Raw genomic sequence first — 23,810 nt, 5'->3', positions numbered from 1 at the left:
CATCATCTCTATCTCTCTCTCTTTCTCACTTTATCTTCTCTCTCTTTCTCCTCCATATATAGCCCCCCCCCTCTCACCTTCACAATCATAAAATACACATGGATTGTATCTCCAGCAGATCATGCCTCCCTCATAACCCGTTCTCCATGTCAACCTCTCCACACCGGTCCTAGTCAATCAATCCCGCTCTGTCCCCCTCCCCCGAACGCCAGCGTCATCGTCATCACCGGTTCCCACCCCTTCAACCCCAGACTTGATCTGATCCATCCTTCGACTGAACACCTCGGAACCTCTTCCCCACTAGACAGCTCAGCTCCCACTCAACTGGACAGTCACTTGTTGCCTGTCGATCGCTGAGTTCAGTTAATTACTCTACACATACATAGGGTGGCACCGGTCGCTGTCCCCATCAAGATGGAGCCCCGCAAAACGCCCCCGGAGTACTTTCTGGAGATCTTCGCAGATACAACCAACGTCCGCGACGTGTTGAAAGGTGAATCAGTTCTTCTCTTCTCTTCGCTGAGCTTTTCCCTATACAACTACAATATTCAAATACTAACATCCCCTCGACACAACCAGGTATCCTCAACACCATCTTCTTCCACCGATACTTCCCCTCTATCCGCCCCATCACCTTCGACGTCCTCGACTTCACCCTCCCCGCCATCAACGACGTAGACCTCGAAACCCTCATCGACTCTCGCGTGAGTTCCCTCGTCCGCCAGCACTCCTCAGCAGCCAGCGCCCCCGATGGCGGCGGTGGCGGGGGTGTCCGGGCCCGAATGGCTGTGGAATTCTACGAAAAGCGACGTCGACGACCGGGAATCTGGTTTGGCGGACTATCAGGGAAGGGCGAGGAAGAAGTATGCTGGGAAGTGTGGAATTTGGATGTGACGATAGCCACTCCTCGAACAGAGTCTGGTATGGACGCCACCCAAACCCCCACACTCAACACCCATCCGCCAAGCTATTACCTCTCCATCCCTCCTGTACTGACATGTGATTGCCGGGTCTAGAACGCGCCAAAGTGCGCAAAGCAATGGAGAATATGCTTCAGAAAGCCGTCCTGAAGATTTTAGCCGTGGTTAGCCGCGATAAGGAGCACATTCCCCCGATTACTACGAGTGATTCGAATCCGTTCCCTTATCGCGTGGTTCTGAACCCCAGATCGGATGGTTGGCAGAATCGCTTCGGGTTATACTGATGCAGGCTAACCCTCCTATCCCTATCCTCCTCTACTACTTCTTCCCATCCCAGTCACACACACACACACACACAAAACATGTGCCCAGGCTACGGTTACCTGGACGCGAATATTGCTATGACATATATGAAACACGATGCGCAGGGCAGGGCTGGCGCGGCAGGGCGCACATCTGGGTTTCGTATGGAATGCTACCTATGTGCTTTGTCCAGGAGTAGCCCGCCGCCACCACCACCCTGGTCTATTGATTTCCATTCCGGCGTCGGTGGCGTTCACAACCACATCAACCAGCTTTGATTCTCTTGCAAGTGTATTTTACCCGCTTTCTTTGCCCCTTTTCGACATGACGTCCCCCTCCTTCAGATTTCGATCCAGAGGATGAAATGTTTCTTATACCCCCCTCATATCCACCACTTACATTTCCCGTTCATCTTCGACAGAGATGAGAAGAGATAAGGAAGGAATGGATGAATGAATGACCAGAGGGTCAAGTCAAATCAAGTCATTGACAATTGCTCAATTTTACCAAGAAACGGAGGCATAATGCATCAAAGTATAGCTATAATAATAATAATACCACACAGCTATGAGGGGAGAGAGAGCACGGTGGGTGTCCTCTCCCTTTCCAAACCAACCAATCAACGCAAAAAGATTCAACACGCAATTCTACTTAGATTCAAGTCATGGCAATGAAAAAGGAACAGCATGAAAAAGCAACCACACACACACACACACACACAAGGATAGCCCAATTCTCGCCTGACAAGGCTCAAAGTATCGTATCGTATCAATCAATCCATCACACCGCTTCATCCAGTTACATCGAATATTTTTTCCAAACATATCGGCATTGCAAAATTATCCCGGAAGGAAGTCTTTCGTATTGCCTTTGTTTTGCAAAATTTCCCCCAAAAAAACATAAACCGAGACACAGTCGACTGAGTCTGTGAGTTGATCGAGATCAAACCCACAAATTCACCCCGAATTCACGGTTTAGCTATTTACTGGTCCTTGGCGGCAGCCTCGGCCTGAGCGCGGAGGTTGGCCGAGGTGGAACCGCCCTGGAAGAAGCGGCCGAGCACGGGCTGGATGAAGGAGTGGAAGACAATTTGGGCACCGCTGGAGAAGAGGGTTAGTTGGGTTCTTGGTAATTGCGTGACTGCGGGAGGTGGATAGCTTACTTGGTCTGGGGGAGAGACATCCAGAGGACAAGGGCGAACTTGAAGATGTAGTAGAAGGCTGTATTGTAGAGTCGCGATCAGTCCATGAACGTTCCACTGCCAGAAATCATATCGATCCTTGCGAGTACTTACGGAACCAGTAAGGAGCAGAGATGGCGCTCTCAATGACGGTGAAGAAAGCGTAAACAACCCAGTACTAGAAGAATCACATGCCAATCAGTATAACCGCTAGCTGACGAATGCATCTTGTCACGTGCAGAAAGATAACCTAGGCGTGTGGAACACCCGAGTTATGTCGAGATAACGGAGGGATCATCGAGTAACATACCGTCAACCACTAAACGCAGAAACACGATCATCAGCACAATTTTTATCTTCAAAAAAATAGTAGGGAATAAAAAGATAGAGCATACCTGCGTGTCATCGGCCTTTCCGGCGGTGAACAGAGCGTTCAGGGAGTAGTATCCAGGGATGAGGAAACCAGCGAGGTTGACGAGGAATTCACCGGCGATGTTGAAGAAGACCAGGAAGAAGTAGATGCCGACGAGGCCAAGGATCACGTAAACCTTGGGGACGGAGGTCTGACGCTCCAAGTTGTTGAGGACAGGGTACTTGGAGAGCTAAAGTGTGAAGAGGAGATGGTTAGTTTTAGCTTCGAAACTGGCGGCGGCTGAGAAATATGGGAAGTAGGCAGAAATCGGAGAACAACAACACGACTTCATCCCCATTCCCCCAGCTGCGAAGACTCCATTCCGCGACAAATAGACATTGTAAGACAGGAAGAGAAAAGACTGATACAATGCCGACAGGAAGGAACCTCTTCGCAGACCGATTGGGGGGGGGGTGGACAGGGAGGAATAGGACACAAAACCAGAAAACGCACACACGACTTACCTCCTTGTCGAGCTGGGCAATGGCGTGCTGAGCACGATCCTGGAAAGAGGCCATTTTGGAGGGAAAATGAAGATAGCAGAAGCTGTACTAAGAGAAGAATGAAAGATCTGGCTTCGTAAACTCTTGAGAAAGGGACAGCGAAAGTCGGATTCGGTCGTTATCAGGGCGCGGCAGAGGGAGAAGAGGAGGACGGACGAGCAGGTGAGATTCGAAAGGACGAGCTGGCGGTTACGGAACCGCCAGCCGGGATGACGGTGGGGTCACGTGATGGGCTCATGACGTCGAGGGCTGGCCATTTGATTGTCCCCAGATGACGTTCCGGCAGGGCAATCTGTTTGACCGGAATAGTAGCAGATGAGAGAGTTAATCATCACAGTGTGGATCAGATGGGGATGTTGGTCGTGTGCTTGATTTCTTATGATTTTACCCTTTTTGCTACTTATACAGGGTATGTATGAGTTCTGGAGGGAATTACTTTCCAGACAATTCGATTGATACACTCGGTATCAGCGATGTACTACTAGTACTCTGTACTATAAGTGTATGGTACGGGGGGTCTCGTCCGGGCCCCGACGGCAGGGCTTTTTTTTCCTTTCTGTGCAGCGCTCTTTTTTCTGCTTTGGGGCTCCACTGCGGCTGGATTTATCCCTCACATTAAATAGTGAGTTATTGAATAATATTAGTTATTGGACGACTCTGATATGGCTATACATAGTACTTATATCTACTGTTTTAATTTCCCAACATATGTGTGAGCACACTATCCCGATGTTGAATCATAGTAAACAAACACTCCAACCACCAAAAAGTATCTTATAAGTAGGTAGTAGATAGAGAAGGGTATCTATCTGCCGACCAGGACAAAACTTAGGGCCTGCTTGAACCTAGTCGTAGTAACTAAGGAAGTAGGTACATGAATTCTGCATCTGCATTCATCCCCCATCAACCAATGATCGAACCTCCTTCTCCTCCCCAGTAATAAAGCCCACCTTCTATACATAGTTTAGAGAGAGAGAGAAATCAACCCGGGAGAAAGAAAGAAGATCCATTCCCGTCCCCATCCAAAGATCGAACGAATCCCGATCGCCTACCAAAGTTCAGACTGGTTGATACGTAACAAGATCTGCAGTGCATCCAACAAAACAATCCATTCCCACACAGGTCGGAATGCAACTATCCATCTATCTATCTATCTACTTACTTTCTGTAGGTGTGGAAATTCTCTAAAGAGAGAATCACTTAGGTAAGTATAATATAGATAGAAGGTGTTATGATTTTCTAGAAATATTCTAGACAACAGGATCTGGTGGAAAGAAGTGGATTAATCGTGCTTGTGTGTTTGTGTTTGTGTGTGGGCGGAATTAGTTTCCATTCTATCCATACATTCTATCCCACCATCCGTATAAGCCTGTGAACCTGATAGGCAGAGAGGTATTCAGCTAATGAGTTAGCGAACCACGCTTTGCTTTTCACTTCCCTTCTGGAAACAGGCTGAAACGCGAAGAACTATGGTAAAAATATGTGTCTCCAAATTAAATGTGTAGCTTGTTGCTGTGCCAAGTGGTCCAGCATCTACTGGCTTAATGCGCATCTTGCGACCGAGCTACAAAGCACAAAGCCGACCATCTTAGTATAACCCAAGCTGCTTTGGAATACACAATGGCAAGTTTACATTGATAGTATTCTCTTTGTCGGTATCTCACAATCAATCTGTCTACCCTCGTAGCTATAGGATTCCACCCGGCATAATTTGGCACACCCCAACATCAAACATGGTACATTACGTAGGGCTACATTGGCCGTCGCTAATAAATCACATAGTTGAAGATCCAATTACAACCAATGTCATCTTCATGAGCGAGACTCCCCCTGGTAGGCAGAACCCTCCCAGTCGAGTCCGAAGTGACAGTGAAAGATCCACGACCTGCCCGGTCTAGACATCGTCGGCACTCAAATGAGGAAAAGGGTGAAAGAGAGAGGGAAAAAAAAAAAAAAAAACAGGTGTAGTAATAGAAAATTCGAAGAGGATCCGGGGAGAGAAGTGTAAAAAGAGAAATCGCTCGTCTTCAAATCGAATAGAGCAGTGCGCCATCAACCATCGTCCATCCCCAGCCACCAAAAGGTCACAGGAACGCCATCCACAGAGCAAAAAGTCGGTAGGGAAAAAAATGGGGGCATATCAAAGACAGATCAAAACAGCATAGAATGTAATGTGCAGGTATTCGAAGATTTTGCAACACGTTAAAGCATGTCAAGAAATAACAGCCACTATGTCTTCACCAACGTCTATTAGCAATGTCAATCAGTCTCACTGACGCCATTGCCGGCTCCTGCAGCCGCAGCGTTATCTCGGTTGCCGCTATTAAACGTGAGCTTCAGCTTTGGCGTAGCAACCGCTGAAGGTGTTTCGGCCCCCGAGGCTGCAGCAGTCGACTGATCATTTCCGCCTTGTCCACCCAGGTCATCGTAGTTGGCAAACTGTGGGTAGCCTTCGGTCTCCTTCTGGAGCTCCGCCAAACATTTCGCCTAGGCAATGTTAGTCGCTGCTCAATCTCGTCTGCTTACAGATGTCTACTCACCTCGATATCATTGGCATCCTGGAACAGGATGCTGCCATCCTCGTTGTAAGTCCGGGCATTTTGGCAAAGGAGATGGATGTCATTTCGGAAGTCCTTCAGGCTCTGATACTCCTCACGGTTGATCTTCTTCTTGATCATATCCATGGCGATCGGATTCTGAATGACCATGTAATAGTCGGGATAGTGCGACTTGGGCGGTGGCTTCATGAATGGCTCAATGATGGACCGCGTAACAGGGCCATCCTCACTGTCTGATGAATCGGCCGGCAGCTCCGCCTCCATATCCATTAACGCTTGGTATACGGTGTTGACAATGCGCTGCAGGGTGGCACGATCCTCAGGCGACAGCGTCTCGACCGGCTTGGCTTGTCTTCCCCTCTTCCGCTTTGGCTGAGGCGTTTCCTCCACTACCTCCTCAGCCTTGCGCTTCGGAGCGGGACCCCTGCGACGCTTCTTCGGCTGAGGTGTCTCGGAGTTCTCGCGGGAAGGTTCCGGTGAAGAATCACCCACTGTCTTCTTTTGACGCTTCTCCTTATTGACCCGACGCCGCTCGACCCTCGCCTCCTTCCGAGCGATAGCATCCTCGATCGTGTCATCATCCGCATCGACAGCCATAAGCCATTGTTCCTCAGTAAGACCATCATCATACCGGGTAATCTTGCGTTCACGTGCACCGCGACCAGCTAACTCGACATCGACCTCCTCAGTTACCGGGTTATCCTCCGTAAGATAGATATCGGGCAACTCTTCTTCGCACATCAGACGAGGGTACTTATGACCAGAACCGTACGGTACGGTCTTCTGTCGGTCTTTATCAATACGCTGGAAAGTAGTCAACTCCTCGTCAGACCGCGCCATAATTTCGTTCAAATCATCATCATCCATTTCTTCCTGATCACCAATCTGATCAGCAGCCTCGGCAGTCTCCAAAAGCGTCCGCAGCAAAGCGTCACGCTCCTCGTTGGTAGACTTGTTGTCGAACTTTCCTGCTTGGATGACCTTGCCATCCATATCAAGCTTGAACTGAGCACGCTCCAAAATCTTCTCCTCAACTGAGTTGGAACTGATCAGACGCAAGATACGAACCTCATTCTTTTGGCCGATACGATGCGCACGATCCTGGGCTTGCAAATCCTGGTGAGGGTTCCAATCAGAATCGAAAATGATGACGGTATCGGCGGACTGAAGATTGAGACCCAAACCTCCCGCACGTGTGGATAGCAGGAAGCAGAAGTATTCCGAGTCCGGGGCGTTGAACAATTTCAACAGATCGGATCGATCGTCTGACTTGGTGGATCCGTCAAGGCGGAGATACTTCAATCCACGAAGACGCAAGAAGTCTTCCATGATGTTCATGATCTGGGTCATCTGGAAGAACATCAGGACGCGATGGCCAGTAGCCCGGAACTTGGGCAAAATCCGATCCAAAAGCTCGAATTTACCAGCAGTACGCCAAATCAGATCATTGGTTCCTCGTCCAGGGTTCATCTGGTCTTCCACTGGCTCAAAAACGAAGGGATGGTTGCAGAGTTTTCGCAACTGCATAAGCATGTTGCTGAGACCACGCATACCGGTCTTACCTCCCTTGCCATCGCTGACGGCCATCTTGTTATGTGTAACAAGCTGCCTGTACAGCTTGGCCTGCAATGCAGAGAAACGACACTTGATGACCCTCTCTTGCTTGTCTGGAAGATCCTTCTCGACATCCTTCTTCAGACGTCTCAGCAGGAATGGCCGCAGAACCTTGTGAAGACGACGAATCACCAGCAGTTGTTCTTCTTCGCTCAGTTCCATACGATCTTGTCCACCTGTGTTGGCAAAGGGCGTGTTGAACCACTCATCAAACGACTTGACAGACTTGAAGATATTGGGCAAAACAAAGTTCAGCAGGGCCCACAGCTCAGGAAGGTTGTTTTGCAAGGGTGTACCGGTCAAAATGAGACGGTAACGGCTGGTATAGTATTGTGAAAGTGTGCTGCTCAGCTTGGACTGAGTATTCTTCATACGATGACCTTCATCAACAATCATGTGAGTCCACTTGATCTTGCTCAGAATCGGACGATCCTTGATGATGTACTCGTAGGTCGTCAACAGAACCTGGAAGTTGCCCCAACGGATCTGTTGCTGCTGTTGCTTACGGGCATTCGGGGGTCCCTTGTAGACAACACGAGAAACGGACGGCGCCCACTTCTCAAACTCAAGATTCCAGTTGGTAAGGGTACTGAGAGGGACGATGACGAGGAAGGGACCATTGTTCTTCTTCCTCTCGATGATGTAAGTGATTAAACTGATGGTCTGGATGGTCTTTCCGAGACCCATCTCATCAGCTAGAATACCGTTGAGGTTGTTGTTGTAAAGGGAAATCATCCACTGCAGACCCTTCATCTGGTACTCCTTAAGCGTACCACCGACAAGGATACTAGGTTGAACAGTCACCTCCTCCTTGATGCGATGTGCAACGGCATAGTAATCGATCTTCTTCTTTCCGTCGCCTTCATCTTCGCTTCCGGAGGCAATCTCCTCTTCTTCATCTTCTTCGAAGAACTGGTCTTCTTCGCCATAGCGCTCGGCCAGACTTCGTTGTTGCTCCCGAACCGAGGCAGCAAGCTGCTTAAGGAAGTTGTCGGTCTGCTTAAGAAGGTGAGAGATACGAGAATCCTTAGCCTGTCCGAGCAGCTTGAGATACGTTTCCTCGTCGTTGGCCTTAAGAGCCTGGAGACGTTGCTTGGCGGTACGCTCCACACGTCTCTGTTCTTCACGCTCCATGTGCTGGTGGTGCTGAAGCATAGCACGGCCCAGTTTCTGCATACGAGTACGCTGTTGGGCAGCAGCAGTCTGCAACTCGGCACCATGAGTAAGGATAGCCTGGAGATGATCATACTGCTTGCGCTTTTCTCGCGTTTCGCGAGCATCGCGCTGCTGTTTCTCCAACTTCTCGGTAATCCGAGCCTCCCGTAGTGATTGCTTCTTCATACGGCGATGACTCGAACGGTTCGCAGTCATGCCCAGATTGTCAAAATGGAACATCTCATTTTGGATCTGCTTCCGGAAAAGGCGTTGTTTCGGTAAAAGATTGAGCATCTTATATTCGATAAGGGCCTTGAGTTTCACAGAATCGTCTCCAGTGGCGGTATCGCTCTGGCTAGAATCCCACGCGCCAATATTGGTAGGAAGCTCGGCCAACTCCGCCTTTCGTGCGTTGATTCTGTTGTAGAGGGCTATTTCACGTTCCTCGCGCACTTGCTCGAGGTCAATTCCAGGTGGCATCAAGGCGGGAATGCGCATGCGGTTGGCGCGGGAGGCGTGGTCGGTAAAGCTGACAGACTTGGGTACCAGGTCGTAAGGCGACTGGAAGTTCTGGTAGAAATCTTTGTGCTGAGGAGCCTCTGTTGTAGCTGCAGGCTGATCAGGCTTGCTCTGGGCAGTAGCTTCCAAGACGCCTTCTGCTGCCGCGACATTCTCGGACGGAGCAGGAGTCTCCTGCTTCTTCGAAGGGAAAAGTTGCTGCTGAACGCGAGCCGGGATCGGGAGGTTCTTCGATAGCATCTTGAAAGCTAGGATTTGGTTCCTAAGCGTTGCAAGCTGCTCAGCAGAGAAACTGTTTCCTGTTCCAGCCGCGCCCTTCTGAGGTGCGCCCTGGGTTGCAGGCTGTTGACCACCTGTCGCGCTAGCATCTGGTATATTGGTATTCGTCGCGTTGGGAATGGAATTGTTGCGACCTACGATAGTTCCGAGTCAGTGAGCAAGCCATCAATGTTATATACGATGATAGGAGATGGGACGTACCATTCATGCCATTCGCAGCGACAGCCTCGGTATTCGAGCCATTGAGCTGCTGCTGCTGTTGCATTTGCCTCTGTTTGTGGTAGGCTTGTTGCCGCTGGAAGGCTGATAAAAGATTGTGGGCCTTGAGGTACTCAGGATCATCATGGCGAACGCCTTGTTCCTGCATCTGTTTGAATTTCTATTGAGGAACCATGTCAGAAGATTTTACATTTGAAAGCCAATTGATTATATACTGAGAGAAAAGAAAGCAAGTAGGATAGAAGGGCGAAGTGATGGCAGTGCTTCCACAAGGGACGGAAAAGCATACCTGGAAGACCTCTTGGATTTGTTGTTGCGTGATGTTTGACGGCAACGACATGTTTCCAGCCGCCATACTGGGTGCTGACTGGAGAGAAGCCATGGTTTAGCGCGTGGTGGACGTAGTCATAAGCGAAACGACACGCTGGGGGCCGACGTGGAAGCGACCTGGATGCGACAGGCCCCGAACAAGCGCCTAGGGAAACACGTGGGAATTGAGGACGGCGAGGGTAAATGGCAATTCGCGCAGGGAAGGGCGATCGAGTGCGCTAAATTACTAACGTGGAGGGATGGGGGGCTCCTTATGTCGATGAATGCGACTGGTAGCGGCCTGTATCTGGACCTTGGCGACAAGTTTCGTGATGTTTGGACCAAGCCGGGGGAGACACAGGGCGGTAGGCGACAAAACAGGAGAATCAGGAAGAAGGGGGAAGGGGGTGTACAACACGAGGATGTAGGGGTAGAAAGGACCCCAGACGGAGGGGCCGCGTTGGAAAAGGCGCGTGGAAGGCCAGTCTGGATGAAATGGAGATGGAGGGGACGGGGCTTTCGCGACTTTCCGTGCTGGTCGGGGAAACTGGCGGTGCTCAGCCTGTGCCTGTAACGAGGAGAGGCAGGCGGCGAGACGTTGGAAGAAGATTTCGTGCCGGGTCACGTGGATTCACTTCCCGCGCTCGTCGCTGACTCAGCTTGGCCTGCTCGCCGGCATACCCGCCTTGGGACTAGCGTCATGCCCGCCCTCGGCACTCCGCGCTAACATCGGGATACTACGTTAAGGCTAGACTATTCGTGTGGTGCGTATACGAATACGCCAGCATCAAACGCCGATGACTTGATTAAGGCCTATCCCAAGGGCTAAATAATTTACACTACCAACCCGGTCTTAAAAAGAAGAAAAAAAGAAATCCCTTATCCCTTATCCCTTATGCACCAACACGTCTGTGCGATCATCCACCACAGCTGCTGGTGCAGGCCCGAATTATCGCTGATCATCCCTTTCAGACTACTAGCGACCGTGCGAGGCTTTGCCAACTGAGTCATTAGTTGTATTCATCACTCCCCAGTAGAGATGAATACGGCGCATATGTGGTCACCCAGGCTAGACGAATTTTCCGGAAATCCGTGAGCAACAGTTTGGTATATAGCCCGCCAAATCCTCCAAGCTCCAGCTTGTTCGTAGTAAGATACACCCTAGCCAAATAAAAGAACTCAGTACTCGCCTGCACTGAGAATGGGGCGCTTCATGGGAGGCGGTGGCGGCGCAGGCTTCTTGGAGCGGGGAGGCGGGGGTGGAGGGGCCTTCTTGTTCAGTGGTGTGCCGTTCAAGGTAGTAGAGCTGGACTTTCTCGAGACAGCACCTCCATACGAAGAGACTGGAGATGGGTTCCGGCCCATATACGTCCTCTCGGGACTGGTGCCGCTAATAGGACTAGCATCCTCCGACTGCTCCATGTACGGATCAACATATGGTCTGCCCATGGTCCGGGACTGCACGCTATTTCTGCGACCAATATAGTTGTCACTGGCTGCGCGAGATGGCCATTGGTATGTGCCAGGAGATTGCTCTTGGCGCAACTGTGTAGGTCCCTCAAAGGTCGAGGTTCTGTTCAGAACAGGTCTCTGAGAGTAAGCATCTGGCGGGTAGACCTCTCTGGCAGATGGCTCGATCGAAGATGCCCTGGTCGATCGGATGATAGGACGCAGATCAGCCGTGTTGTCGGTCTCCTCATGTAGTGGTTCATAGCGTTCATGATAAGAATGCGCAGTGTTTGAGCGAGGGCGTCCTGGACGACGGGTGCTGGGAGGCTGAGCTCTACTAGTACGTTAGCATGACGAGGTAGATCAATATGTCGAATATGCTCACCTGTTTGGCCACTCATATTTGAGTTGCAGAAGAACATCACGACAGCGCTCGTGGTAGTCAAGCTGAGCCTCCAAGAACGCTTCCAGGTTCGCAACACCGTCAACTTCGGAATCCTTAATGTCCTGCATGCGCCGAGACACATCATCATTGGCCTCTTCATATTTGACCTTCTGGGTCCGGAGCTCTTCCTCCACGCGGAAGTCTTCCCTCTTCGCCTTCTCCATCTTTGAGAGGGACGTATCGTAGGCCAGACGTCGGCTGTCAAGCTTCTTGCGAGCAGCCTATAGAACATCGGGTCAGCATCCCATACCACTCAATTGGCGCTTGCAAACTCCGTCATACCTGGTACTCTTTCATCTGAGTCAAGGAATGCTCCAGCGACTCAAGCCACCCCGCATTCACCTGCGAGATGTAAGCGTCCTGGAGACGAGCCAGGCGCTCCTCAGCCCTTCCAAGCACTGTGTAATAACGTCATTAGGATAGGAATGCGATTTGACATTTGTGTTAGCTTACTGGTCATGCAGCGGCCGTAGTCAGAGTTCGCATCGAAGTCTTCGCCATGGCCAACCATGCTACTACCCAAATGAGCAATGGGCAAGGTCTTTTCCTTATCGTCACCTTCGCTCCGCTTCGAAATGGACTTGATGTAAGAGCCAGTCGCCTTGTGGATACGGTCAATTCCTAGATGAGGGGGGCGCATGAGTCAATAAGCTGGATGAATACCAAACGTTTTTGATGTTGTGATGCTTACCTTCGTGGCGCACGTTCATCTCCGTCTCCATGGCTTTGAAGTCATCAGAGAGGGTGGTTTTGGCCTCTCCGCCCATTCTCTCCCCCGCCCATTGCTTGAAGCGATCGAACTTGCGATTGACGTTCATGTTGACGGATTATGATAGTGGATAGAAAATAGAGTGGGAAGCCGAATGTTGTATTGATCCGAGGTTTATGCTTTAGAGAAACGAGGGTACTATGCGACCAGAAACCAAGCTAAACCGTCTAGATGAAGTTTGTTTCTAGAATCGAGGGTTGTTGCAAGAGGGGTTGAAACGAAAGAAACACGATTCGTAAGAAGCACGCTGCTGCGTATGAGACAAAAGGACGGCGCCACAGCCAGGAGGCGAGAAGTGAGAAAGAAAGCAGAAAAAGAAAAGGGTAGGTGGTAGAAAATGGTGCAGCAGAGTTGCGACAGACAAGGAGGAGGGACGGGTTGGGTCTTAAGGGAAGGCTCGAAAAGGGTGACAGGGGAAATTAGTTAGCAGGTGGGATCATTTTTTTCCATTTACTATTATTATGCCTATTGATTAGTATTAATATTATTATTTTAATTTTATTATTGCTAACCATTATTTTTTTTTTCGGGCAAGAGAGAATATTATTAGTAAATCCGGGGCAGCGATTGCGACCATGGCAGTGTTGATCGAGGAATGACAGACAGCAACGAGACCACAATGCTATTGCCAATCGCAAGCGGGCCAGACAACTCTCCAATGGAGAGCTGGTTGCACGGAAAGCGCCACATTGCCTTTTCAAGGTTCCCAGCAGAATTTCTCCCCCACCAACACTCGACAAAACCGACCCGGGAAAAAGAATTTGGTCGCATGGTGACTCTGCCCCATCCCCTTCTATCTTTCACAAGTGGCATGCTTTATGAACTGATTCTACTCTTCCTGAACCCTGAGCAGCCAGTATCTCCAAAGCAACCATCATACGGAACGGAGTGCGAAGCAAACCAAAGTCCCTGTGATGGATGGAGGGTTCGATCCCTCCAATGGCCAGTGGAGGCGGGGCCAGAACCGCCATAATTAAGTTCGGTTGGCCCAGCAGGATGAGGTGTACCTGAAACCTAGCAGCTCTCCTATCTGGAATTTCCAACTAGTGGGTTGGTCTACTTTAGCTGGTTTTAGCCAAGGTACAGATGCAGTCCGGTGGCACAGCCAGTTGATAAGTTGCTGACGAAGGCCTATCATTATCATCGACCAGCAAAACCGCGTTTGTCAAAAAGACCTGAGCGGATCTGGAGGTGTATCAGAATTGAGAAGCGTCATAGGCCAGAGCAGATTCTGGACTGCCGGATGTGACACGCGTTTGTGGGCCATTGCAGTGGGGATCCACTGCCGTCGATTGGCGGTCGATGGCCGATGGTCAGTCCCAAACGTGGTCCTCCATTGGAAGCTCTCTTTGCCACCAGTTGAGTCTCGTTCTATTTTCAGAACAGACTGTGGGCGCTACCTACCCAGCAGCCAGATGGTCTAGATACACCGTCTTGTAAGTCTGGAAGTCCAGAGAGCATCAAAAAGGTTGGTTCATTCGATCAAAGAGTTACTATGATGCTTAAGAAGCTCAGGGTAAAGCTTCTGTTCTTTGTAGGTGGGGCTGCCCCAATGATGAACTGTAGGCTGTGTAGAGATCTCCCACAGGATATTCGGAAGGAATTCATGAGAAATCCAACAACAAGCAATTATGGTTCAGGGTCCAAAGCGACAGACACGGCAGAAGGGGCCCCTACTGTATAGTACGTATTTTGTACCGACAATCCTCCCTCTGATCATGACTCTACACGGTAATTTGAAAGCGCCAGCGTTGGACGCGATCATCAGACCATGATGCAAGACCCGGTCAATGCATCGACAACAACGGTTATTGGTGAGCCATGAAAGCTTATCTGGCAAGAAACAGTAGGTAAAATTACGACCACGTACCGCTGGAATATCACTGCAGTGTTCAATTGCATGGCGTCTGCTTTACATTGGGTGAGGGCACAAAGTATCTCAGAATGATCTTATCCGGGGCTCCAAGACATGATTCGTAGATCCTGCGATTAAACCTATCAAGAGTCATGACGACCATGAACCCACATCTCTTTCTCAGTCTGAAACAAACATTCGATGCGGAGGTCATGGTCAAACGGGCAACGATCACACCTTGTGTTTGAGAAAGAAAGGAGACCCCTACACGGAGAAAAGTGGAACCCGAGGATCAAAGGCGGGTTAGAGGCACATCTCAACACCACCACAGTGCTCAACGCCTCGGCATTAACGCAGGGATGCTAGCATTCAGTTCCTGCTTCTTATTAAGTACACGAAAGTAAATCCGCTGCATGAAAGCTCTGTGGAGTATTTGGTAGTACTAGTATGGTTGGAGAAACAAGTTACTTGTTGTTTATATACTCAAAGTACTGTAGTATCTGGTTCTTCTCATTGCAGTGATATATGTTCATGATGCAACAGCCATTGAGTCTAATGGGTTGGCAATTCCTCAGCTTGACTGTCAAACATGAAAGGCAATACCTATCCTCTCTTTGGACTAGTACCATTAGGATAAGGGCAATATGAGTTACTTATCGAAGCCCTACAAATTCTACCAAGCGCGGAGTGAATTGCCCAAGACACCGAAATAAGCCAGGCCCGGCAGACCCAGAAAGCTCAATTCAAAAGAAGACAGAGGCGATACTGGATATGGTGGAATACTCTCGGACCAAGGTCTCAAGGTTGGAGCATCGAATAAATGTATGGGAGATGCTCAAGCTGTTTTCTTCGCAGTCACGTGTCGTACGCTCCGCCCCTTCGCTATCATTCCTCTAACTCACATGTACCTTGAGAATTGGACTGTTCATTGAATCTGGCTTCTTCCTTATTTATAGACCTCGATGGAAACCCCCTACACGATAAAGAGGTCTTAGGTTACGGGAGAACTGGGGTAGTGATCTGTCGCGACAATGTCGCAGTCAAAATTCCCTTGAGACACCCGTGGAGTAGCGACAAGGACGTGCAATCAAATAAAGAAGTTCTTGAACGTGAGCAAGCCATCTATCATCGTTTGAATCATTTCCCAAGGGAGCAAATTGATTGTATTGTGCCTTGTCTCGGGCTCTACAAAAATGCCACACACCTCGGTTATATGGAGAATGGAGATCTACGAACTTACATGGCAGAGAATCAGCCATCTCGTGCACTCCAGATTACATGGTTTCGTCAAATGGCCCAAGCCCTTGAACAGATTCACGATAAACGCGTGCTTGTGGCAGATGTTGCAACTCGCAATTTTCTGCTGGATTCAGATTTATCTATCAAAGTCTACAACTTCAGCGAAGCATCTCTTTTACCCATGGATACTGCCATGGAGACGGCGGATGACGGTGGATTTTCCATACAAACAGACCTTGGTCAGCTTGGTGCAGTGATGTACGAAGTGATCACTCGACAAAAATGTGACTTCGATCTCTTCCAAGAGGGAATTCCCCTAGACGGCCGAGCTATTTGGCCACGGCGAGACTCACTTCCTAGTACCGATGGGCTCTGGCTCGGCTCAATCATTGAAAAGTGCTGGGTCGAAGGAGGTTTCCAAAACGCACATGCCTTGTCACAGGCACTGTACTCGGTTGATATAGCGCACACCAGTCTCTGGAGCAAGCTAACATCCATGTCCCTTTGGGATCGCCAAGGCCATTTTAGAAACTCCGTCGTCATGCTTGCAGTAGTAGTCACTGCTGTCGCAATAGCTGGTTCTTGAACCAGAAGACAGCCATTGACCAGGGGTTGATTCTATATAACAGAGCTTTTCTTGCATGTCGATTAATAGCTGTTTATAGAGAAGATACCTTAAGTTGTTTGGTTTACTTGTACAGCCGCCAGAGGCATTCAATCATCAAGATACCCTGTTCCTGGGTATTTACGCTAATTCCAATTCAGGATAAGTGAGTATCCACCTACGAAAACTAGAGATCAATGGAGCTCTTAAAATCATCATCAATGCAATTATTTCGATCATATTCAAACCGTGTATCCGCAAATTGAAGGCGGGATCCCAGACAAATTCAATTGGATGCACTGACAGAACCGACTGGAGCACCAAGCCAATCCATCCCTTGTCTCACTCCACCCCTGAATACGAATACGTAAGTCATCAACATCCGCGGTGAACCCACCACCAAGACATTTATTTAGCAGATACGCGTATACAACCTACCGTGAGGTCCCATTGAGGCAGTACATGTCATGCGACAGGATCGCTTAATCTAAAATCCCCGTTTCCCTTAGAAGGTCTCATTCCTCCTCATCCTAAAACACATCAGGTGCTTAAAGCAAAAAATATATATCTATAGCGCTTCATCACCCAATGCAAGCGGTTCATCAACCGAACACCCTCCCCCAACGCCAACGCCGTAAGAACCCACTGCACGCCAAGACAGAAGTTCCTCATCCTGCACCGGTTGTACATCCTGCATCGCAACAGTAGTAGTGGTCGCAACGAACCCATCCTCCTCCTCAGCGGCTAGCAAAACATCAAAGTCATTCCACAGAACAGCCCCATTTCCATCACCACCACATCCATCACTCTCACCCCCAACCCAATCCCTACACGCTCCCTCCCCATCACCACCCATCCCCTTCCCCCTCATAACAATATCACCCACATACCTCCCCACCGTAACGCCCACGACCCTCTTAAACACCCTATGAAAATGACTCGGCGTCAGTCCCGCCTCCGCCGCCAGCATCCGCAACGTCGGTTTCGAACCCGCTTGCACAGAAGCCCGGATTGTCTGACATGCTCTCTGGACTGAGTGGATCTGCGGATGGAAGATAGTAGTAGTAGTACCGCCACTTATACTACTAGGAGTAGTTGTGGTATTACTATTCGCCCCCAATAAGTTGTGGTTGTTGCTATTGTCGATGACAATCTCGGGTTTGCAGCGCTTACAGGGGCGAAACCCTGCACGCTCGGCCTGCGAGGCTGTATCGTAGAAGCGGACGTTGGCTCGGCGGGCGAGACGCGCGGGACAGGTTGGGCGGCAGTAGATTTTTGTGGTGAGGACGGCGTACACGAAGGTGCTGGTGTATTTGGGGTCGCGGGTTTGGATGGCGAGCCAGCGGGTGGATGTGGATGATGTGGAGGGCAGTGGTTTTGGGAGGGGGAGAGGGAGAGGGGGGAGGGTTTGGGATGGTGGCATTGTAGATATAGGAGTAGTGGTTATCATTGGGGAGGTATTTTGTATATGTAAGTAGCTAATCAGTCTATGGTGTTAATTGTTCTTGAATTTCGCCTCCATTTATTCCTGGGGGAATATTGGGGTACATGGTATTTGGCTGTGATTGGTCACTTTGAGAGCAAGGTTTCGTATCTCGGTTGCTGCAGTGTAATGCATCATTGACATATCATCTTACACTTTGTATTAGTTATGCCATGGGGAAAGCAAGGGAAGGCCTCTAGGATCTATGTGTTTTTCATTGCTTGCATTAGGAGTCTTTTATGATGACAATGAAGAATATGTTCAAACTTCAAACTCTGGTGAGAAAACAGATATATATCCGATCTGAGCACAGGCACTGCGGTAAGAGGATAGTCTGTGCTCAACCATATTCGTAATTAGCAGGATTGTTATGGTGCCTGTCAATTAATAGATCCACAATACTACGTAGTATCTGGGGAGATACTATTATCGGTGGCTGTACTATTGATTCTGGACAATGGCGGGTATCCAAGGCATCAATGGATACTGTTCCCTTTCAGTCCTGCTAGTAAACAGTGGACAGAAAAATATTACAGTACCCTCGGAAGTTAAACCCCGTCAATCTGTCAGCCTCTGAGCGCTCGCTTACACCTATGTGAAGAGCAGGTAGCGTATAGATACTGATACTAGAAGACCCAGGCAGAAGAGCTGAACGAAGCAGACGCAATTGCACCATGAAAGTCTAGTTTTAATCTTCGCATGGCTGGCTCAAGATCGATTCTGATACGAATCGCGCAATACGGTTCCTTAACGGACCTGAAGACTTGGGGAAAAGATCTTCCTAGTTCTACCGTTTAAAATAGGATATCTCAAAAAAACATGCACCCGGATTTGAATTTTTTGAACCCATTTCTTTTGCTTTGGTCATCATGAGAATATTTGGTGGCCACGACCTAGATTCGCTAAGGACGCGTGGGAGATTATCCGCAGTCGCCTAAGTACATATGCCTCATAGCAAAAGAGCATTTTCAACCCGTCACAAAGAAAACTCCACACAATATCACGCTTAGTCCTTGGTCTTCTGGGTACCACGGAGCAGACCAGTTCTCCGGGCAGCGATAAGACCGGCTTTTTGACCCTGGGCAGCGTAGCGGGAGATGGTCGAGGCCTTACCAATGTGCTGGTGGTTACCACCACCGTGAGGCTGTAGAGAAAACATGTCAGAACCTGTAGATAAATCGACCAAATCATCGAAGGGAGCCTTACGTGATCCACGGGGTTCATGGCAACACCACGGGTCTTGGGCCAAGAGTTGCGCTTGACAGCGAACTTGTGCTTGGCGCGAGAAGCCTCTGTAGGGAATTTGTTAGCCATCAAAGTCCTCTTCCTTAACCGCAATTTCTCCAAAGATAGATCCAATGGAGCCGGATTTTCGGAGACATACTGAGCAAAGGCTTGTCGGTACGACCACCACCAGCGACGATACCGATCATACCACGGGCGGTGTTCTTGACGACCTTCTTGGCACCGGAGGGGAGCTTGACACGGGTCTTGCCCTCCTCAGGGTTGTGGCCGATGACGGTAACGTAGTTACCGGAGGTACGACCAAGAGCACCACGGTCACCAGCCTTCTCCTCGACGTTGGTAACAACGGTACCCTCAGGGACGGAGGCGAGGGGAAGGACGTTTCCGACAGTCAGGGCGGCGTTCTTTCCGGCGTAGACGAATTGACCGGTGTACATGCCCTCGTTGGCGATGAAGGTCTCGGTGATGGTCTTGAACTTGTAGGGGTGACGGAACTGGACCTTGGCGAGGGGAGCACCACGGCCGGGGTCGTGGATGATCTCCTTCACGACACCACGAGTGTATCCATGACGCTCAGCGTAGTCGAGGGTGCGGAACTGGGCAGGAGCCTTGTTGAGACGGGTGTTTGCCGCTGTCGAGCGAAAAAAAAATTGTATCAGTAAAAATTGATCTGGAGATGCAGCGAATTTCGCTTCAATCTGAATTCTGCTGGTCGCACTCACTGAAAATGGATCCACGACCCTTCCTCTGGTTGCGGATCACGCGACCCATGGCGACTGTCTATATAGGAACCTGGACGTTAGTATTGAGAAAGTTCCGCCTGGCGACCTTGTGGTGGGAGAGTTCGAGTTCTCGTACCTCAAAATGCTAAGATTGGGCTTGTCGGGTTGGTGTTGAGAATTCGTCGGCGAAGGGCTGTGTGGGCTTTAGGGTGGAAGTCGCTAATCTAACCGCGCTAGGACTAGTGTGGTTTTGTGGGCGCGGCTGCGTGGCGCGGGTCGCCTTCTTACTAAGACGGGTATAACTAACGTTGGACTTAAGCGGTTAACGAGCATATCTTGCTTGCATTTGGTGAACTCTGCTATCATCAGAGTAAAGAAAGATTATTATGACTGCAAAGTAGTGAGGTTGCTGATGATATGCAGCCGTTGTCGGTATTTAATTTCCTTCTAGATACATACTGTCCCTTCTTCCTGAATTCCACACTTCATTTAACTCGTCCTTATTGAACTGCCGCTTCCCATTCATCTATCCTGTCTCTGTCCCGGTCACTTGGCGGTTTATTCATGTCGGATTCCATCTCTTGACAAGCAGTATTCCTCCTGCTGCTGTTACCTGAGATGTCCCTGCAGTGGGCTATTGACTCGAGCCACCGCCTCTTTATGTTTGTCCCGGGCTGACCTGGCTTAATAGCACTATTGTCTTACTGGCGTCTCTATATTACTTGGATGTTTTTCTCCATGTAAACAGATCATACTGGTTCAGAATGGTCAAATTTGATCATCCGGGTCAGCGAAACGGGATCTTGATGTTTGCCGCATCTCGTTCCGTCGTTGGGCTTTCTACATGTCCCCGGGCCGCCTCAGGGTCACCCACCGATCCGCAATTTCAAAAGGTCACAAAGTGTACCCGGGCAAATGGGATCTGACGTGCCTGGGGAGACTGCCACAAGGTTATCCTGGCATCTTCACGCCACCAGGCTGCTTAATGTGGATCGACACACTGTCCTTGTCACATCCGGCGACCCGAATGTTGACAACTTCTTGCAGAATTGCATGTCTGCTTAAGGGAACGTCGCCCAAATGCCCTCAGAAATGATGTTAGGGCAAGACCCAATGTCTGAACCCTGAAGGACTAAGTCGCGCTGTTTGACGATTAGTTACACTCCTTCGTTGTTGGAGCGGACGCTCGGGTAGTATTGATCTATTAAGAGATTCGAATTTCATGATCCAAAGCTACTTTGCATTAATGACACTCATCGATGAAATCTTCTGAATGTAGTCTGTTCCGCGGACCTGTTGCGCGTTTGATGGAGCTCAGTTCGCGATAGCGAATGTGTTATCGTGATTGGGTGTTGATCATCCCTGGATAAGGGCTGCTCTTGATGATGCCAGACAGGCCAGGCGCGTAAAAGCCGCGCTCCGACCCAAGTAGGTAGCAGTAGCGTAAAGTAGAACTTCTGCCGCGGATTCGCCCGCTCTGTCTTGCCTCACCACCACCACCTGCGGACAGCACCACAAACATGTCGAACATGTCCCTCTCAGACTCGGACCTATCGTCGCTTTCGTCGGCGCCTCCGTCCGATGAAGAAACGGGCTCCATGGCCATTGATGAGCCCGTCGGCATCACGAAATACTTCAAGAAGGAGTCCGAATCTCCGCCGCCGAAGCGGGAGCCCTCACCACCCCACGAATATGTGTTGGCGGATAATCCAGATATTGCAGTATGTTCCAGGAGGATTCTACGATAATGAAGACTCTTCTAAAGCTCTTTGGACGCGTTTGGCACGTTTCCTGATCATGTTTGCTGACCTGTCGCAATGTGTAGTTCATTGTAATGTTCCGTGCGCGTTTTAACGATGCGTTCCCGCGATCTACACCACACTTTGGACCACAGGACGTTGAAAGAGGCGTCGCGGAATCTCCTCCAGGCGATCATATTGAGAGATTGTTATGTGCATTTCTTGGATTGGTATTGAACCGGAAGAAGGATGTCGAGTATGACTGCCTCCTACGCCCCAGACCCTACACTCTTGAAAGATACGACGGGGAGCTCCTTTTCGACCACACATGTGTCAATGCTGGTTACCATGCATCGAAGCTAACTCGCTCAATCAATGCGCAGTCGGAATCACTACCAGCGTCCCTTGGAAGAGGCGATCCAAACCCATGCTTCTCAGTGGCCTAAGGCTTGGCAAGGCAAGAACCCTCTGCACGGGGGTCGCACATTCGCAACCATGTCGCCAGAAGAACGCGTACGTCGCCTAACTCGAACCAAAACCACCGAGAGCTCGTATACTGACATTGTCTAGTTGGTGTTACTGAAATCCTTGATCCTCTGGTCCCTTGCCTCGTCCGATGCCATCCAAGCCAAAATCAAAGAGTCCTATAAACAGGCACGCCACGAAGACGACCTGAACCAACCACTCTCCGTCCAACCGTGGGGCCGCGACGGCCTCAAGCGCAGATACTGGCTCATTGAAGGATTGGATGATACACATTTCAGACTGTACCGCGAGGGCAACCCAGCCCTCAAGAATGTTACCTGGTGGAGTATCGCGGGAAATATTCCTGAGTTGAAGGCAGTTGCGGATAGACTTGACGGCGAGAAAAGCATCCACTCCAAGAAACTTAGTGAGCGGATAAGGAACTCCATACCCCGCTTTGAGGGCTCAGAGGAGGTAAGCAGTCGCTTCTACTTGTGGTTCTTTTCATCGGTGCTTACTAGTGGCAGAAACGCAAGCGTCGAGATTACCGGATTGCGCGAAAGGCGGCATTCGCTCGGCCAGAGCCTGGCTTCTCCTTATATGAAGGCCGTACACGCGGAAAGAAACTGAAATACACCTACTCCGATGACGAGGACATCTTCTCTGATGGCCTTCCTTCTACACGGCGCTCAACGCGCAATACCTCGGGAATTTCCACACCCCCAGAACCAGCCGGCCCCAGATTTACAGCCAGTGGTAGGCAAATACGGTCTCGCGCAGGCGGCCTTTATGGCGAGACGTTATTGAGTGGACAACGCGAGGACGGCGATGCTGGCGACGAGGGTAGACCCACAAGGGGTCGGACGACTCGAGCAAATGGGTATACAGAGTACGACGATGAAGAAATGGATGAAGGCTCGGAAGAAGGACAATCCAGCGGAAATGAGTGGCAAGGAAACGAAGGCGAGGAAGAAGAGGACAACGAATTCGAGGGCGACGACGAAGAGGAGCTGAGTGGGGATGAAGCAGTGATGAACGGAGAGCCACCAAGCCTTGTGGTACAACTCAGGTACAATAAGGACAAGGTCCCAAGTAGCCCCAATGGGCCAACAGAGGAACCCTTACAGCAAGATCCGAAGAGCAAGGAGGATGTGGCTAAACCGGTCACGGCGACCGGTGCGGAAGATGCACTGCAAGGACAACCACCACCCGCAGTGAACGGGCAGAGCTCCCAACCAGACGTTGTCGCAAAGGCTCTACCTAGTGCTGCGCCCGCAGCCCAAGATGTCACCACAACTGACACATCTGCCAAAGTCGATGTATCGCAGCCGACTGCGACTGAGACGAAGACCCAAACAGCTTAGAAAGAATGAAACTAGGCAAGACACATATACTATAACAAACACAGTACCAGTGGTCGATTCCCCTGGTCTCGATAGAGTTATCCACCGAAATACGATATTCCTTGTCAGACTTGAGATATAACTCGCTCACAATTTTTTCAAGGCGTTTTCTGTTCGTGGGTGGAATTTGTCGGGTCAAGCTTTGCGGCAAAAAATTGTGCTGTTATTAGAAATGCGACGTGTGTGATATGGAGTTCTACCGTGACTGCTATATAGCAGGATGAATATGGGCGTGAATCGTGAATCGATCGGCATCGGTATTAGAGAGATGAGGGATTATTTGACCCCAAGATATAATCTGTCATACTACTATATGGAATACCAGATGGACGGACGGACCTCTTGCTGGGGCTGCTATGCGCTATGTACAGTATTTAAATTGCAAGATTGGGATGAAACAATAGAAGTCTCGTATCCCTTG

General features: G+C 49.8%; 8 protein-coding genes across 8 annotated transcripts; 3 read left to right on the top strand and 5 right to left on the bottom strand.

Moving 5' to 3' along the window:
• Positions 1 to 414: 414 nt before the first annotated feature.
• On the top strand, positions 415 to 1,204 carry BO87DRAFT_426603 (autophagy-related protein 101; the record flags this gene model as incomplete). The annotated part of the gene is made up of 3 exons (XM_025627373.1): positions 415 to 493; positions 580 to 921; positions 1,017 to 1,204. The coding sequence occupies 3 exons, from the start codon at positions 415 to 417 to the stop codon at positions 1,202 to 1,204; spliced, it is 609 nt and encodes a 202-aa protein (XP_025479337.1).
• Positions 1,205 to 1,713: 509 nt separating this feature from the next.
• Positions 1,714 to 3,668, bottom strand: yop1 (putative membrane biogenesis protein (Yop1)). Its single transcript, XM_025626756.1, has 6 exons — positions 3,280 to 3,668; positions 2,799 to 3,005; positions 2,714 to 2,722; positions 2,518 to 2,581; positions 2,386 to 2,443; positions 1,714 to 2,323 (listed from the first exon to the last, which is right to left on the bottom strand). The coding sequence occupies exons 1-6, from the start codon at positions 3,331 to 3,333 to the stop codon at positions 2,206 to 2,208; spliced, it is 510 nt and encodes a 169-aa protein (XP_025479336.1). The 5' UTR covers positions 3,334 to 3,668; the 3' UTR covers positions 1,714 to 2,205.
• Positions 3,669 to 5,251: 1,583 nt separating this feature from the next.
• BO87DRAFT_335845 (putative RSC complex subunit (Sth1)) lies at positions 5,252 to 10,525 on the bottom strand. The gene is made up of 4 exons (XM_025620510.1): positions 9,952 to 10,525; positions 9,645 to 9,822; positions 5,859 to 9,577; positions 5,252 to 5,805 (listed from the first exon to the last, which is right to left on the bottom strand). The coding sequence occupies exons 1-4, from the start codon at positions 10,042 to 10,044 to the stop codon at positions 5,578 to 5,580; spliced, it is 4,218 nt and encodes a 1,405-aa protein (XP_025479335.1). The 5' UTR covers positions 10,045 to 10,525; the 3' UTR covers positions 5,252 to 5,577.
• Positions 10,526 to 11,150: 625 nt separating this feature from the next.
• Positions 11,151 to 13,057, bottom strand: BO87DRAFT_360139 (BAR domain protein; the record flags this gene model as incomplete). Its single annotated transcript, XM_025621544.1, has 5 exons — positions 12,557 to 13,057; positions 12,319 to 12,486; positions 12,148 to 12,263; positions 11,806 to 12,086; positions 11,151 to 11,757 (listed from the first exon to the last, which is right to left on the bottom strand). The coding sequence occupies exons 1-5, from the start codon at positions 12,681 to 12,683 to the stop codon at positions 11,151 to 11,153; spliced, it is 1,299 nt and encodes a 432-aa protein (XP_025479334.1). The 5' UTR covers positions 12,684 to 13,057.
• Positions 13,058 to 14,650: 1,593 nt separating this feature from the next.
• On the top strand, positions 14,651 to 16,314 carry BO87DRAFT_407208 (serine/threonine-protein kinase HT1; the record flags this gene model as incomplete). Its single annotated transcript, XM_025626054.1, has 2 exons — positions 14,651 to 14,672; positions 15,446 to 16,314. The coding sequence occupies 2 exons, from the start codon at positions 14,651 to 14,653 to the stop codon at positions 16,312 to 16,314; spliced, it is 891 nt and encodes a 296-aa protein (XP_025479333.1).
• Positions 16,315 to 16,900: 586 nt separating this feature from the next.
• On the bottom strand, positions 16,901 to 17,755 carry mpt (putative DNA repair and transcription factor Ada; the record flags this gene model as incomplete). The annotated part of the gene is made up of 1 exon (XM_025627372.1): positions 16,901 to 17,755. The coding sequence occupies one exon, from the start codon at positions 17,753 to 17,755 to the stop codon at positions 16,901 to 16,903; it is 855 nt and encodes a 284-aa protein (XP_025479332.1).
• An 824-nt stretch (positions 17,756 to 18,579) lies between these two features.
• On the bottom strand, positions 18,580 to 19,958 carry BO87DRAFT_377100 (60S ribosomal protein uL2). Its single transcript, XM_025623469.1, has 5 exons — positions 19,919 to 19,958; positions 19,783 to 19,840; positions 19,200 to 19,691; positions 19,022 to 19,107; positions 18,580 to 18,959 (listed from the first exon to the last, which is right to left on the bottom strand). Exons 2-5 carry the CDS (start codon positions 19,829 to 19,831, stop codon positions 18,822 to 18,824), a joined length of 765 nt encoding a protein of 254 aa, XP_025479331.1. The 5' UTR covers positions 19,832 to 19,840; positions 19,919 to 19,958; the 3' UTR covers positions 18,580 to 18,821.
• Positions 19,959 to 21,275: 1,317 nt separating this feature from the next.
• BO87DRAFT_377098 (uncharacterized protein) lies at positions 21,276 to 23,773 on the top strand. Its single transcript, XM_025623468.1, has 5 exons — positions 21,276 to 21,503; positions 21,608 to 21,777; positions 21,905 to 22,034; positions 22,092 to 22,460; positions 22,514 to 23,773. The coding sequence occupies exons 1-5, from the start codon at positions 21,303 to 21,305 to the stop codon at positions 23,348 to 23,350; spliced, it is 1,707 nt and encodes a 568-aa protein (XP_025479330.1). The 5' UTR covers positions 21,276 to 21,302; the 3' UTR covers positions 23,351 to 23,773.
• Positions 23,774 to 23,810: the final 37 nt, after the last annotated feature.

The sequence above is a fragment of the Aspergillus neoniger genome (assembly GCF_003184625.1).
Source record: "Aspergillus neoniger CBS 115656 unplaced genomic scaffold BO87scaffold_18, whole genome shotgun sequence".
NCBI classification, from domain to species: domain Eukaryota; kingdom Fungi; phylum Ascomycota; class Eurotiomycetes; order Eurotiales; family Aspergillaceae; genus Aspergillus; species Aspergillus neoniger.
Note: the sequence above shows the minus strand (reverse complement) of the source record. Positions and strands in the feature narration are given on the sequence as shown.